General features: G+C 42.4%; 1 protein-coding gene across 1 annotated transcript; it reads right to left on the bottom strand.

Annotated features, from left to right (window-relative positions):
- Positions 1 to 13,131: 13,131 nt before the first annotated feature.
- Positions 13,132 to 14,159, bottom strand: LOC121474108 (olfactory receptor 1L4). Its single transcript, XM_041726926.1, has one exon. The coding sequence runs from the start codon at positions 14,062 to 14,064 to the stop codon at positions 13,132 to 13,134; it is 933 nt and encodes a 310-aa protein (XP_041582860.1). The 5' UTR covers positions 14,065 to 14,159.
- Between the last annotated feature and the right edge of the window lie 727 nt (positions 14,160 to 14,886).

Below are 14,886 nucleotides of genomic sequence, written 5' to 3'. Positions count from 1 at the left end.
AATCCTGGGTGGCTCAGTGGTGGAGCATCTGCCTTTGACTCAGGTCATGATCCTGGGGTCCTGGGATCAAGTCCCACATCAGGATCCCCTTGGGGAGCCTGCTTTTCCCTTTGCCTATGTCTCTGCCTCTCTCATTGTGTCTCTCATGAATAAATAAATAATCTTAACATTTTTTAAAGATTTATTAAAATCTTATGAAATTAATTTAAATTCAATTTGCCAACATATAGCATAACACCCAGTGCTCATCCCATCAAGTCCCCTCCTCAGTGCCCATCACCCAGTTACCCCATCCTCTCACCCACTTCCCCTTCCTCAATCCTTTCTTTGTTTCCCAGTTAGGAGTCTCTCATGGTTCATCTCCCTCTCTAATTTTTCCCACTCAGTTCCCTTCCTTTCCCTTATAATCACATTCACTCTGTCTTATATTCCACACATGAGTGAAACCATATAATGATTGTCCTCCGACTGACCTATTTCACTCAGCATGATACCCTCCAGTTCCATTTACATCAAAGCAAATGGTGTTTTCTGCCCATTTCCTAAAAAGGATCATTCTTTTTTGGGGGGTTTTGTTGATTGTTCCCTGATATTTAAATTTTTTTTTCCTTTGGCGGACTTAAGGTTTTCAGAGCAGGTACAGGACCACAGCAAAATTATTACATACATAGAGTTCCTACATACTTGCAGTCCCTACACATGCACCAAACCCCCTAATTATCAATACCCCCACAAGAATGCTACAGTTGGCGTAATTGATTAACTCCACTGACACATCATCATCACTCAAATCCATAGTTTAAAAAGACTATCCACTGGAAAAAAGACAGTCTCTTCAATAAATGGTGCTGGGAAAATTGGACAGCCACATGCAGAAGAATGAAACTGGACCATTCTCTTACACCATACATAAAGATAAACTCAAAATGGATGAAAGATCTAAATGTGAGACAAGATTCCATCAAAATCCTAGAGGAGAACACAGTCAACACCCTTTTTGAACTCGGCCACAGTAACTTCTTGCAAGATACATCCACGAAGGCAAAAGAAACAAAAGCAAAAATGAACTCTTGGGACTTTATCCAGATAAGAAGCTTTTGCACAGCAAAAGAAACAGTCAAAAAACCTAAAAGACAACCTACAGAATGGGAGAAGATATTTGAAAATGACCTATCAGATAAGAGACTAGTATCCAAGATCTATAAAGAATTTATGAAACTCAACAGCAAAGATACAAACAATCCAATCATGAAATGGGCAAAAGACATGCACAGAAATCTCACAGAGGAAGACATAGATACAGCCAATAAGCACATGAGAAAATGCTCTGCATCACTTTCCATCAGGGAAATACAAATCAAAACCACAATGAGATGCCACCTCACACCAGTGAGAATGGGGAACATTAACAAGGCAGGAAACCACAAATGTTGGAGAGGATGTGGAGAAAGGGGAACCCTCTTGCACTGTTGGTGGGAATGTGAACTGGTGCAGCCACTCTGGAAAACTGAGTGGAGGTTCCTCAAAGAGTTAAAAATAGATCTGTCCTACACCCCAGCAATTGCACTGTTGGGGATTTACCCCAAAGATACAGATGCAGTGAAAAACCGAGACACCTGCACCCTGATGTTTATAGCAGCAATGTCCCCAATAGCCAAACTGTGGAAGGAGCCTCGGTGTCCATGGAAAGATGAATGGATAAAGAAGATGTGGTCTCTGTATACAATGGAATATTACTCAGCCATTAGAAACAACAAATACCCACTATTTACTTTGATGTGGATGGACCTGGAGGGTATTATGTTGAGTGAAATAAGTCAATCGGAGAAGGACAAACATTATATGTTCTCATTCATTTGGGGAATATAAAAAATAGTGAAAGGGAATAAAGGAAAAGGAGAGAAAATGAGTGAAAATATCAATGAGGGTGACAAAACATGAGAGACACTAACTCTGGGAAGTGAACAAGGGGTAATGGAAGGGGAAGTGGGTGGGGGGTTGGGGTGACTGGGTGATGGGCACTGAGTGGGGGGCACTTGACGGGATGAGCACTGGGTGTTATGCTATATGTTGGCACATAGAACTCCAATAAAAAAAAGAAAAAAAAGAATATGATAGTTTCTCATATATATAGTTTCCCAGTCCTTAAAGTCCTTGGTGTTTTGCCTACTAGTTTCTCCCTTCCACCTATGCCCTGGTGACCACAGATGTTTTACTATCTCCACAGTTTACCTTTTCCAGAATTTCATATAATGGAATCATATAGCATTGAGCCTTTTCAGACTGACTTCATTCATTAAGTAATATCCATTTAAGTTTTCTCCATGTGTTTTCCAGACTTGATAGCCCGTTTATTGTTTGTACTAAATGTCATTGTCTGGATATAACATTGTTCATTTATTCACTCACATACTGAAAGATATATATTTAAAAATAGCTAGACATGATTTTATTGTTACAAGGGGGGGGGATGCAAAGATGTTATTCCATCACCTGATCCAGTCTTTTCTGTTGTGTACAGTGCTTCAGTTCACAAGCTCCACCTGATCTCAGATTCTCAGTTTACAGCGGCTCCAGGGTGGCCCTGTGTATGGGCAACTGTCCTCAACTTCAAAGTGAGGCAGAGTAGTCCTCTGACTTACCAGAGTCACTGTTAGATTGGTGCTGGAGTGGGAGCCCTTCTTATGGTTCCTTACCTGGTTTTTGACTGCTAGGATGCCTCTGATTTAAGTAACAGTTATCCCACCACCCTAACAAGGGGCAGGTGTTTGTTGGGTTAGAGCAGGGCTTGGTGGTGGATGGATTGGATAAGGGGATCTAAAAACCCTAAGGTATTCTGGCAGGAGTCTGAGAGCTGATGATGGTCAAAGTAGTTTTACCAGGTCCTCAGATTCTTTATGCCAATGGGGAACTGGCTTGTTTCACCTTCATCTTTTGAACATCCTCAGTTCCATTAAACTCTGATTATTTGTGTCTTGTGCAGCAAGCCTAGGGTTACCTATGATGCAGATCAGTAGGACTCTGGCTCAGATGATCTGAGTTTCTGGGTATGCCCCTAAGAACTACCTTATGGCATGTGTCTGAAATTCTTGATATATCCAGAAACAATGACCTTCAGAACACATTTTCTATTCAGGGAATGCAATGGTTCTGGACAAGCTCAGTGGTGTTTGTATTTAACATTGCAAACCAAGTTCATCCTAACTAGCTCATTTCTTTCTTTTATGTGTAAGTTCTGCTGATGGACATTTCCTGGAGATAGCTTGGCTGGGAGGAGATATTCTGCTCTGTGTGTGTGCTTATATATCCATATCCTCATCTCTTGAGAATTCTACTCTTGGGATTATCTGACTACTCCTTTTCTGTCTTCTTAGCTAATACCTTCTCTATCAGACTCTTCAATGTCAAAAATACTCCACTCTTATCTAGGCCCTCTTCAGGATTCATGATTGATACCTCTCCTTATTTATGTCACTCATTATGATAAGTAGGCAGAACTTGTTCAAAGAAATAATTGTTCTTAACTCAGTAGAGTGAAATCTCCAATATTTACATATATGTAATGAGCTTGCAGTAGAAGGACCCAGTATATTTCCTTTTTTTTAATTTTTAATTAATTTTTATTGGTGTTCAATTTACCAACATACAGAAAAACACCCAGTGCTCATCCCGTCAAGTGTCCACCTCAGTGCCCGTCACCCATTCCCCTCCAACACCCGCCCTCCTCCCCTTCCACCACCCCTAGTTCGTTTCCCCGAGTTAGGAGTCTTTATGTTCTGTCTCCCTTCCTGATATTTCCCAACATTTCTTTTCCCTTCCTTTATATTCCCTTTCACTATTATTCATATTCCCCAAATGAATGAGAACATACACTGTTTGTCCTTCTCCAATTGACTTATTTCACTCAGCATAATACCCTCCAGTTCCATCCACGTTGAAGCAAATGGTGGGTATTTGTCGTTTCTAATTGCTGAGTAATATTCCATTGTATACATAAACCACATCTTCTTTATCCATTCATCTTTCGATGGACACCGAGGCTCCTTCCACAGTTTGGCTATTGTGGCCATTGCTGATAGAAACATCGGGGTGCAGGTGTCCCGACGTTTCATTGCATCTGAATCTTTGGGGTAAATCCCCAACAGTGCAATTGCTGGGTCATAGGGCAGGTCTATTTTTAACTCTTTGAGGAACCTCCACACAGTTTTCCAAAGTGGCTGCACCAGTTCACATTCCCACCAACAGTGTAAGAGGGTTCCCTTTTCTCCGCATCCTCTCCAACATTTGTTGTTTCCTGCCTTGTTAATTTTCCCCATTCTCACTGGTGTGAGGTGGTATCTCATTGTGGTTTTGATTTGTATTTCCCTGATGGCCAGTGATGCAGAGCATTTTCTCATGTGCTTGTTGGCCATGTCCATGTCTTCCTCTGTGAGATTTCTGTTCATGTCTTTTGCCCATTTCATGATTGGATTGTTTGTTTCTTTGGTGTTGAGTTTAATAAGTTCTTTATAGATTTTGGAAACTAGCCCTTTATCTGATATGTCATTTTCAAATATCTTCTCCCATTCTGTAGGTTGTCTTTTAGTTTTGTTGACTGTATCCTTTGCTGTGCAAAAGCTTCTTATCCTGATGAAGTCCCAATAGTTCATTCTTGCTTTTGTTTCCTTTGCCTTTGTGGATGTATCTTGCAAGAAGTTACTGTGGCCAAGTTCAAAAAGGGTGTTGCCTGTCTTCTCCTCTAGGATTTTGATGGAATCTTGTCTCACATTTAGATCTCTCATCCATTTTGAGTTTATCTTTGTGTATGGTGAAAGAGAGTGGTCCAGTTTCATTCTTCTGCATGTGGATGTCCAATTTTCCCAGCACCATTTATTGAAGAGACTGTCTTTCTTCCAGTGGATAGTCTTTCCTCCTTTATCGAATATTAGATGACCATACATTTCAGGGTCCACTTCTGGGTTCTCTATTCTGTTCCATTGATCTATGTGTCTGTTTTTGTGCCAGTACCACACTGTCTTGATGACCACAGCTTTGTAGTACAACCTGAAATCTGGCATTGTGATGCCCCCAGCTATGGTTTTCTTTCTTAAAATTCCCCTGGCTATTCGGGGTCTTTTCTGATTCCACACAAATCTTAAAATAATTTGTTCCAAGTCTCTGAAGAAAGTCCATGGTATTTTGATAGGGATTGCATTAAACGTTTAAATTGCCCTGGGTAACATTGACATTTTCACAATATTAATTCTGCCAATCCATGAGCATGGAATATTTTTCCATCTCTTTGTGTCTTCCTCAATTTCTTTCAGAAGTGTTCTATAGTTTTTAGGATATAGATCTTTTACCTCTTTGGTTAGGTTTATTCCTAGGTATCTTATGCTTTTGGGTGCAATTGTAAATGGGATTGACTCCTTAATTTCTCTTTCTTCAGTCTCATTGTTAGTGTATAGAAATGCCACTGACTTCTGGGCATTGATTTTGTATCCTGCCACGCTACCAAATTGCTGTATGAGTTCTAGCAATCTTGGGGTGGAGGCTTTTGGGTTTTCTATGTAGAGTATCATGTCATCGGCGAAGAGGGAGAGTTTGACTTCTTCTTTGCCAATTTGAATGCCTTTAATGTCTTTTTGTTGTCTGATTGCTGAGGCGAGGACTTCCAGAACTATGTTGAACAGCAGTGGTGAGAGTGGACATCCCTGTCTTGTTCCTGATCTTAGGGGAAAGGCTCCCAGTGCTTCCCCATTGAGAATGATATTTGCTGTGGGCTTTTCGTAGATGGCTTTTAAGATGTCGAGGAAAGTTCCCTCTATCCCAACACTCTGAAGGGTTTTGATCAGGAATGGATGCTGTATTTTGTCAAATGCTTTCTCTGCATCTAATGAGAGGATCATATGGTTCTTGGTTTTTCTCTTGCTGATATGATGAATCACATTGATGGTTTTACGAGTGTTGAACCAGCCTTGTGTCCCGGGGATAAATCCTACTTGGTCATGGTGAATAATTTTCTTAATGTGTTGTTGGATCCTATTGGCTAGTATCTTGTTGAGAATTTTTGCATCCATGTTCATCAGGGATATTGGTCTGTAATTCTCCTTTTTGGTGGGGTCTTTGTCTGGTTTCGGAATGAAGGTGATGCTGGCCTCATAGAACGAATTTGGAAGTACTCCATCTCTTTCTATCTTTCCAAACAGCTTTAGTAGAATAGGTATGATTTCTTCTTTAAACGTTTGATAGAATTCCCCTGGGAAGCCATCTGGCCCTGGACTCTTGTGTCTTGGGAGGTTTTTGATGACTGCTTCAATTTCCTCCCTGGTTATTGGCCTGTTCAGGTTTTCTATTTCTTCCTGCTCCAGTTTTGGTAGTTTGTGGCTTTCCAGGAATGCATCCATTTCTTCTAGATTTCCTAATTTATTGGCGTACAGCTGTTCATAATATGTTTTTAAAATCGTTTGTATTTCCTTGGTGTTGGTAGTGATCTCTCCTTTCTCATTCATGATTTTATTCATTTGAGTCTTCTCTCTCTTCTTTTTAATAAGGTTGGCTAATGGTTTATCTATCTTATTAATTCTTTCAAAGAACCAACTCCTGGTTCTGTTGATCTGTTCCACAGTTCTTTTCGTCTCGATATCATTGAGTTCTGCTCGAATTTTAATTAACTGTCTTCTTCTGCTGGGGGTGGGGTCTATTTGTTGCTTTTTCTCTAGTTCCTTTATGTGTAAGGTGAGTTTTTGAATTTGAGATCTTTCCAGTTTTTGAATGGATGCTTGTATTGCGATGTATTTCCCCCTCAGGACTGCTTTTGCTGCATCCGAAAGATTTTGAGTGGTTGTATCTTCATTCTCATTAGTTTCCATGAATCTTTTTAATTCTTCCTTAATTTCCTGGTTGACCTTTTCATCTTTTAGCAGGATGGTCCTTAACCTCCATGTGTTTGTGGACCTTCCATACTTCTTGTTGTGATTAAGTTCTAATTTCAAGGCATTATGGTCTGAGAATATACAGGGGACTATCCCGATCTTTTGGTATCGGTTCAGACCCGATTTGTGACCCAGTATGTGGTCTATTCTGGAGAAAGTTCCATGTGCACTTGAGAAGAATGTGTATTCAGTTGAGTTTGGATGTAAAGTTCTGTAGATATCTGTGAAATCCATCTGGTCCAGTGTATCATTTAAAGCTCTTGTTTCTTTGGAGATGTTGTGCTTAGAAGACCTATCCAGGGTAGAAAGAGCTAGATTGAAGTCACCAAGTATAAGTGTATTATTATCAAGGTATTTCTTGAGTTTGGTTATTAATTGGTTTAAATATTTGGCAGCTCCCACATTTGGGGCATATATATTGAGGATTGTTAAGTCTTCTTGTTGGATAGATCCTTTGAGTATGAGATAGTGTCCCTCTTCATCTCTCACTATAGTCTTTGGGGTAAATTTTAATTTATCTGATATAAGGATGGCAACCCCTGCTTTCTTTTGAGGACCATTTGAATGGTAAATGGTTCTCCAACCTTTTATTTTCAGGTTGTAGGTGTCCTTCTGTCTATAATGAGTCTCTTGTAGACAGCAAATGGATGGGTCCTGCTTTTTTATCCAGTCTGAAACCCTGTGCCTTTTGATGGGGTCATTAAGCCTGTTCACGTTCAGAGTTACTATTGAGAGATATGAGTTTAGTGTCATCATATCTATTCAGTCCTTGTTTTTGTGGATTGTTCCGCTGAACTTCTTCTTAAAGGGGAATTTTAAGAGTCCCCCTTAAAATTTCTTGCAGAGCTGGTTTGGAGGTTACATATTCTTTCAGTTCCTGCCTGTCTTGGAAGCTCTTTATCTCTCCTTCCATTTTGAATGAAAGCCTTGCTGGATATAGTATTCTTGGTTGCATGTTCTTTTCATTTAGGACCCTGAATATATCCTGCCAGCCCTTTCTGGCCTGCCAGGTCTCTGTGGAGAGGTCTGCTGTTACCCTAATATTCTTCCCCATAAAAGTCAGGGACTTTTTTTTCTCTTGCTGCTTTAAGGATCTTCTCCTTATCTTTGGAATTTGCAAGCTTCACTATTAAATGTCGAGGTGTTGAACGGTTTTTGTTGATTTTAGGGGGGGATCTCTCTATTTCCTGGATCTGAATGCCTGTTTCCCTTCCCAGGTTAGGAAAGTTTTCAGCTAGGATTTGTTCAAATACATATTCTGGCCCTCTGTCCCTTTCGGCGCCCTCAGGAACCCCAATTAAACGTAGGTTTTTCTTCCTCAGGCTGTCATTTATTTCCCTTAATCTATCCTCATGATCTTTTAATTGCTTGTCTCTTTTTTCCTCAGCTTCCCTCTTTGCCATCAACTTGTCTTCTATGTCACTCACTCGTTCTTCCACCTCGTTAACCCTCGTCGTTAGGACTTCTAGCTTGGATTGCATCTCATTTAATTGATTTTTAATTTCTGCCTGATTGGGTCTAAATTCTGCAGTCATGAAGTCTCTTGAGTCCTTTATGGTTTTTTCTAGAGCCACCAGTAGCTGTAAAATAGTGCTTCTGAATTGGCTTTCTGACATTGAATTGTAATCCATATTTTGTAACTCTGTGGGAGAGAGGGCTGTTTCTGATTCTTTTTTTTGAGGTGAGGTTTTCCTTCTAGGCATTTTGCTCAGTGCAGAGTGCCCAAAAACAAGTTGTATTGGGAAAAGGAGAAAAAGAGAGAGAAGGAAAGAAAAGAGAAAAAGAAAAAAGAGAAAGAAGAAAAAAAGGGGGAAAAAGAGAAGAAAAAGAAAAAAAAAGAAAGAAAGGAGAAAAAAGAAAAAAAGGGGGGGGATAGGGTGGGGGAAGCAATCAGAAATCAAGAAGAAAGAAAGAAAAAAAAAGCACAAAACAAAACAAAAACAACAACAACAACAACAACAACAACAAAAACCACGGGGGAGTATCTTCCGATTCTGTATACTTTAAGTCCCTTGACTTCCCCTGGAACTGGTCCGACTCGCTGGTCTTCTGGGGGAGGGGCCTGCTGTGCTGATTCTCAGGTGTTAGCACTTGGGGGAGCTGCTCTGCCCCTGCCTGGTTTAGGGCTCAGTGGGGTTGTTCACCCCGTGAGGCCCCGGGAGGAAGCCACAGTGGCGGGGGCAGCTCTGGGACCCTGGAGTCAGCTCCCGCAGTAGCTCTGGGGCTCTCCGTCTGCAGGGCCTGGAGGCTCCGGGGCGGGGTCGCTGATCTGCTCAGTTCCAGGCAGGAGCGTCCTCGCTGTCCTGGGCCCTCCCGGCCTCTGCCTGTCCCTGGGGGAAGCCGGATCCTGGGCTGTGTCCCGGCGCCCTGTGCTCCGGAGCCTGCGCTGTTGGATTCGCTCCCGCCCCGCAGCCCCCTCTGCGGAGCCGCCGCCCGAGCCCCTCCGAGCTGTTCCCGGAGCCGCGCAGCCCCCTCTGCGGAGCTTCTTCCTCCGCCCGAGCCGCCGCCGCCGAGCTGTTCCCGGAGCCCCGCAGCCCCCTCCGCGGAGCCGCCGCCCGAGCCCCTCCGAGCTGCTCCGGGTCCCGCCGAGCGCTGCAGCCCTTAGGGAGCTCGGGGGCTCTCCCGGGGCGCAGTTCCTCTGTTACTGTCCCAGGGAGCCCGAGGGCATCCCCGCCTTTCTGGGGATCCTGCTCCAATTCCCCAGGAGGCCTTTCCCCCGGGAAGGTTGGTGCAGCTCCTGCTCCTCCGGGACGGGGCTCTCCTGTCCTGGGGACACTCGCCCCGGCCTCAGCCCGGCTCCTCGGGGCCCCTCCCCCTTGGAGGCCTTTTGTTTCTTTATTTCTTTTTCCCCGTCTTCCTACCTTGATAGAAGCGCGAACTCTTCTCACTGTAGCGTTCCAGCTGGTCTCTCTTTAAATCCCAGGCCGAATTCGTAGATTTTCAGGATGATTGGATGGTTTTCTAGGTAATTTGTTGAGGACAGGTGACTTGGAGACCCTGCTCTGCCGCCATCTTGCCCCTCCCCCCCTATATTTCCTTTCACAGTTTCCTCATTAAAGAACATGATTCTAGTATTATTGCAGTGTTGTATTCACCATTCACCAGCCTTGCAGGTATCTATCTATAAGGTGGGAGGAGCAGCTATGAAGGGATTTCCAGGTCTACCCCCAAGGGCCACATAGAAGTATCTCACCTGACCTGGCAAGGTGTTCAGAAAGCCTCCTTAGACCTTTGCTCTGATAATATGTACTTTCAGAAGGGATTCATTTCATTCTTACCATATTTATTAGCAAATTTTCACATTCATCGAGGCTCCTTTAGATAGCAAAGCTTTGATTAAATTTTTCAATACTACCTGCCAACATCACCTTACCCTTTTGAAGGATAGCACGAGATCCTGTGGAAAATGCCTCCTATTCTGACAGAAGCAGCACTCTGGCTATGACTGAGAAGGTGGGTACTAACCTGGGGGCGAGATTGGTAACTTATGCCAACATGTTATCTCACAGTCACTTGTCATGCATTTTATGGAATACCTGTAGGATTATACCTAAAGTATCTTAATTTCTTTTTTTAAAAAAAGACTTTATTTATTTGGGAGAGAGAGAAAGAGCAGGAGCATAGTAGAGGGGCAGGGAGAGAGGGACAAGCAGATCCACACTGAGGAGGGAGCTCAATGTGAACTCAATCCCACAATGCCAGACACTTAACCAACTGAGTCACCCAGGCACCCCAAAGACCTTGATTTCTTAGTGATTATGTCTTGTTGAGAAAAAGGAGTCTGGGACTGAAGGCAGAGGGGACCCAGAAAAAAATATGTTTGGTTTCCTGGAACCAAATGACTGACTCATGTTTAGAATTTACTGAAGGTATAATTAATGAATTTGTGTATTCCCTATATGCCAGGCATTATTCACTTTTTAAGGTGGTTGCATATACTTGGCTAAAGCTATGGCACAGGAATAGAGGAAGTAGAAAGAGTACAGACCTTGTAGGCCAGCATCCCAAAAGTTGAGTGACTGGTGAGAGATAGTGGTAAAAGCCAGGCATGCTTGTACAATATGAAGGCAAGCGCAACTTGAGTTTGTTTCCTGGATTGCTGGTTGCTTCCTGACCACTAGACAGTTCACAGTAGCAGTAATGGCAGGGGTCTTAATGTGGGGCCCTACGTATCTCTGTGTTCCATTAGGCAACCATACACCTCTGGTTACATCGTTAAGGCCAAAAGTCTGATATTCAAGTTAAGTTCCTGTCTTCAGCAAACTTATGATTAATACAAGCTAATGGTTGTTCAAACTTGAGGATATACTAGGCAGGACTCCACTGACAGTATAGAGTCTTGTGTTATTTGTGTTATTGAAATTGATAATCAGCTACAATTGATTAAGCAACAAATTCACACTTGTGTATTCATGTGCTATTAGTGTTGTGTAGAAGTCATTAAATCCATTTATTCAATCATTTTGGGTCCCCATTTGACAGATGGGATGAGCCCTGGTGTTATGCTATATGTTGGCAAATTGAACTCCAATAAAAACAAACAAACAAACAAAAAAACAACAAAAAGACAGATGCACTGTTGAATTGTGCCTGTTGGGATCCTTGTGTTTGGGATGGGTTGTGAGACTAGTTGTTGAAAATGACTGGTGGCCAGAAGTGGCATGAATCACATCTAGACCAGAGTATTTATACGCCAGTGCAAAATCTTCAAGTTTTCCTCAACTTCTGATGGAGTCATGATTAGTGTTTATTTATTTATTTATTTATTTATTTATTTATTTATTTTTTATTTTTATTTATTCATGATAGTCACAGAGAGAGAAAGAGAGAGAGGCAGAGACACAGGCAGAGGGAGAAGCAGGCTCCATGCACCGGGAGCCCGATGTGGGACTCGATCCCGGGTCTCCAGGATCGCGCCCTGGGCCAAAGGCAGGCGCCAAACCGCTGCGCCACCCAGGGATCCCCATGATTAGTGTTTAAAATGGTGTCTACCTTGACGGGATGAGCACTGGGTGTTTTTCTGTATGTTGGTAAATTGAACACCAATAAAAATTAATTTATTAAAAAAAATAAAATGGTGTCTACTCCATCAGCTTTGGTCCCTGTTTAAGATGAGCAGCACCCTCATGCTTTTCAGTGGTAAACATGCAGTGTCAATAAGAAATACATCTTTCATAATCAAGGTCCAAGGATTTTGACATTGTTTGTTTCCTCAGCACAACCTAGCTTATCCTGACTGACACACATTGCTTTTTTTGCCCCAGGATAAAAAGGGCATTTCAGTGAGGATCATGGCCATGTGGCCAAAGGCAGAAGCAAGGGGGAAGGGAAAAAAAAGTAGTCAAGGGCTGAGATTTCTTTGTGAGGACTTCTTGGTGTTGGAGTGGGCACTCAATCTGCTTTGTAGATTCTTTCATCTCTCTAGCCTTATTCTCTCTGTTCTTAAACTAAACAAGCCTCACAGGGCCTTCTACTGTCCCTCAAACACATTGTAGTGTTTATGTCTCTTCCCCTTGTGTGGTTTAAACTATTTACAGTTATCTGCCCCTTTCCTATTGAACTTTTATCTTTCAAAATCAATCCATCCTTAAAGACAATCTTAGGTCATTATTCCAAGAAATCTTTCCCAATTTCCTACCAAATTCCTGTATTTCTTATTCTCAAAACCAATAGGACTTTGTACTTTCTTGAGTAATAGAGAAAGTCAAATCCATAGAAGAGGCATAGCTTCATTCCACTTCAAGATACTTTATTTATATGGCTGGCAGAAATGTTTTCCCTGAAATGTGGATTCAGTCAGTACTTGTCCTGGGATTGCACATGTAATTGGTCAATGTCGTTGATAGAAACTAACTGTTCTAGCTTCCAGTCAAGGCTCTTATTGCTTTCCATAATACCTTTTATGATCTCTTTGGGTGCCATGTGACAAATGGGTAGATGGGAAAGATAATGTGATCATCCCTTAGGTCACCTCCTAATGATAGTGTTCCATTTATTTTCTCTTTCTATTTAAAAATATTTTATTTATTTATTTTGACAGAGCAAGAGAAAACGCATAGGCAGGGGGAGTGGCAGGCGGAGGAAGAGGGAAAAGCAGGCTCCCCTCAGAGCAGGGAGCCCAATGCAGGGCATGATCCCCGGACCTTGGGATTATTACTTGAGTCGAAGGCAGGCATTTAACTGACTGAGCCACCCAAGCACTCTCTATTTGCTCTTTCTATGAGTGAATTCTGTCCCTTAATTTAACCAAACCCCTCTTCATATCTTTGTTCCTCAGGCTATAGATGAAGGGGTTCAGCATGGGTGTCACTACTGTGTACATAATTGTGGCTACCCGGTCCTTCACCACTGAGTACATGGACAGGGGCCTAAAGTAGACATAGATGACACTCCCATAGAACAAAGCCACTACAGTGAGGTGGGAGCCACAGGTAGAGAAGGCCTTCCACTTCCCAGCTGCAGAGGGAATTCTGAGCACAGTGATGATGATTCGCAGATAGGAGATGAGGATGCACAGGAAGGGGGTTGTGATGACGGCCAGGGTCTCAGTCATGACCACAATCTGGTTGGAGGATGTGTCAGAGCAGGATAGCTTTAGTACAGGTTGGGTATCACAAAAAAAGTGCTTAATGACATGAGAGGCACAGAAGGACAGGCGGGACATGAGTAGCACTCGGAGCAGGGAGTGCAGGTGGGAGATGGTGCAAGAGCCCAGCAGCATGAGGAGACAACGCCGTGGGTTCATGACCCTTTCATAGTGGAAGGGGTTGCAGATGGCTACCAGCCTATCTATGGCCATAGAGGCTAGAAGGTAACTGTCAGTATTTGCAAAGGCCATGAAGAAATACATCTGGATCAGGCAGCCCACAAAGGAGATAACCTTGGTCTCTGATAGTAGGTTTGCCAGCATGTTGGGCACAATCACTGTTGTGAAGCAGATATCTGTGAAGGACAAGTTGCTGAGGAAAAAGTACATAGGAGTATGGAGTCGGGAGTCAGACTGGATAACCAAGATGATGAGTACATTGCCCATGACAGTGACCAGGTACATGATGAGGAAGATGGCAAAGAGTGGTTTCTGTAGCTGAGGACTGGAAGAGATGCCCAGGAGGGCAAAGCCTGATTCGCTGCTATAGTTTTTTGTTTCCATGTCTGTGCCTTTGTGGAAGGGGTGTGGAGAAGCAGTTGGAGAGATGTGAAGGGCAACTTCATCAAGTCAGATTCTTCCCTAATTTCCAGGTCATAAAAATGCTCATTAATATTTTTTCTGATTTTAAAGAGTATTTATTTCAAGAAAATCTAGAAAGAGGGAGTAAAATCCAATAAGACAAAAATAAGAAAATTCTAAGCTGCTTTCTACATGAGACACTAATATTTTTCCATGTGTCCTTAGGTAAATTTAAAAAAAATTTTTATTGGAGTTCATAACACCCAGTGCTCATCCCGCCAAGTGCTCCCCTCAGTGCCCATCACCCAGTCACCCCAACCCCCCGCCCAATTCCCCTTCCACTACCCCTTGTTCATTTCCCAGAGTTAGGTGTCTCTCATGTTTTGTCACCCTCACTGATATTTTCACTCATTTTCTCTCCTTTCCCTTTATTCCCTTTCACTAATATTTATATTCCCCAAATGAATGAGACCATATAACGTTTGTCCTTTTCCGATTGACTTATTTTACTCAGCATAATTTTTTTAAAGGAAATTCTGCTAGTCTAATTTGTCTGAGTTTCTCAATTTCTCTTTCTAGAGATTCTTTTTCATTTGTATCTTCAGCAACTCCTTAGGTTTTTTTCTCTTCTTTGCCCATGGAATGTCTTTATATAAATGAAATTTCTGACTAAATACCTGTGGAGCCTTCATTCTACACTTTTAAATAATACCTGTCTAGAAAACTTTGAATATAAGCATCCCATTCCACCAATTAGGGCAAAGACAAGTCAACGACGGCCTCTGTTACCACTATTAAGCTATA

Source organism: Vulpes lagopus, chromosome 12 (assembly GCF_018345385.1).
Source record: "Vulpes lagopus strain Blue_001 chromosome 12, ASM1834538v1, whole genome shotgun sequence".
NCBI classification, from domain to species: Eukaryota; Metazoa; Chordata; class Mammalia; order Carnivora; family Canidae; genus Vulpes; species Vulpes lagopus.
This window is presented reverse-complemented; position numbering and strand designations above follow the sequence as displayed.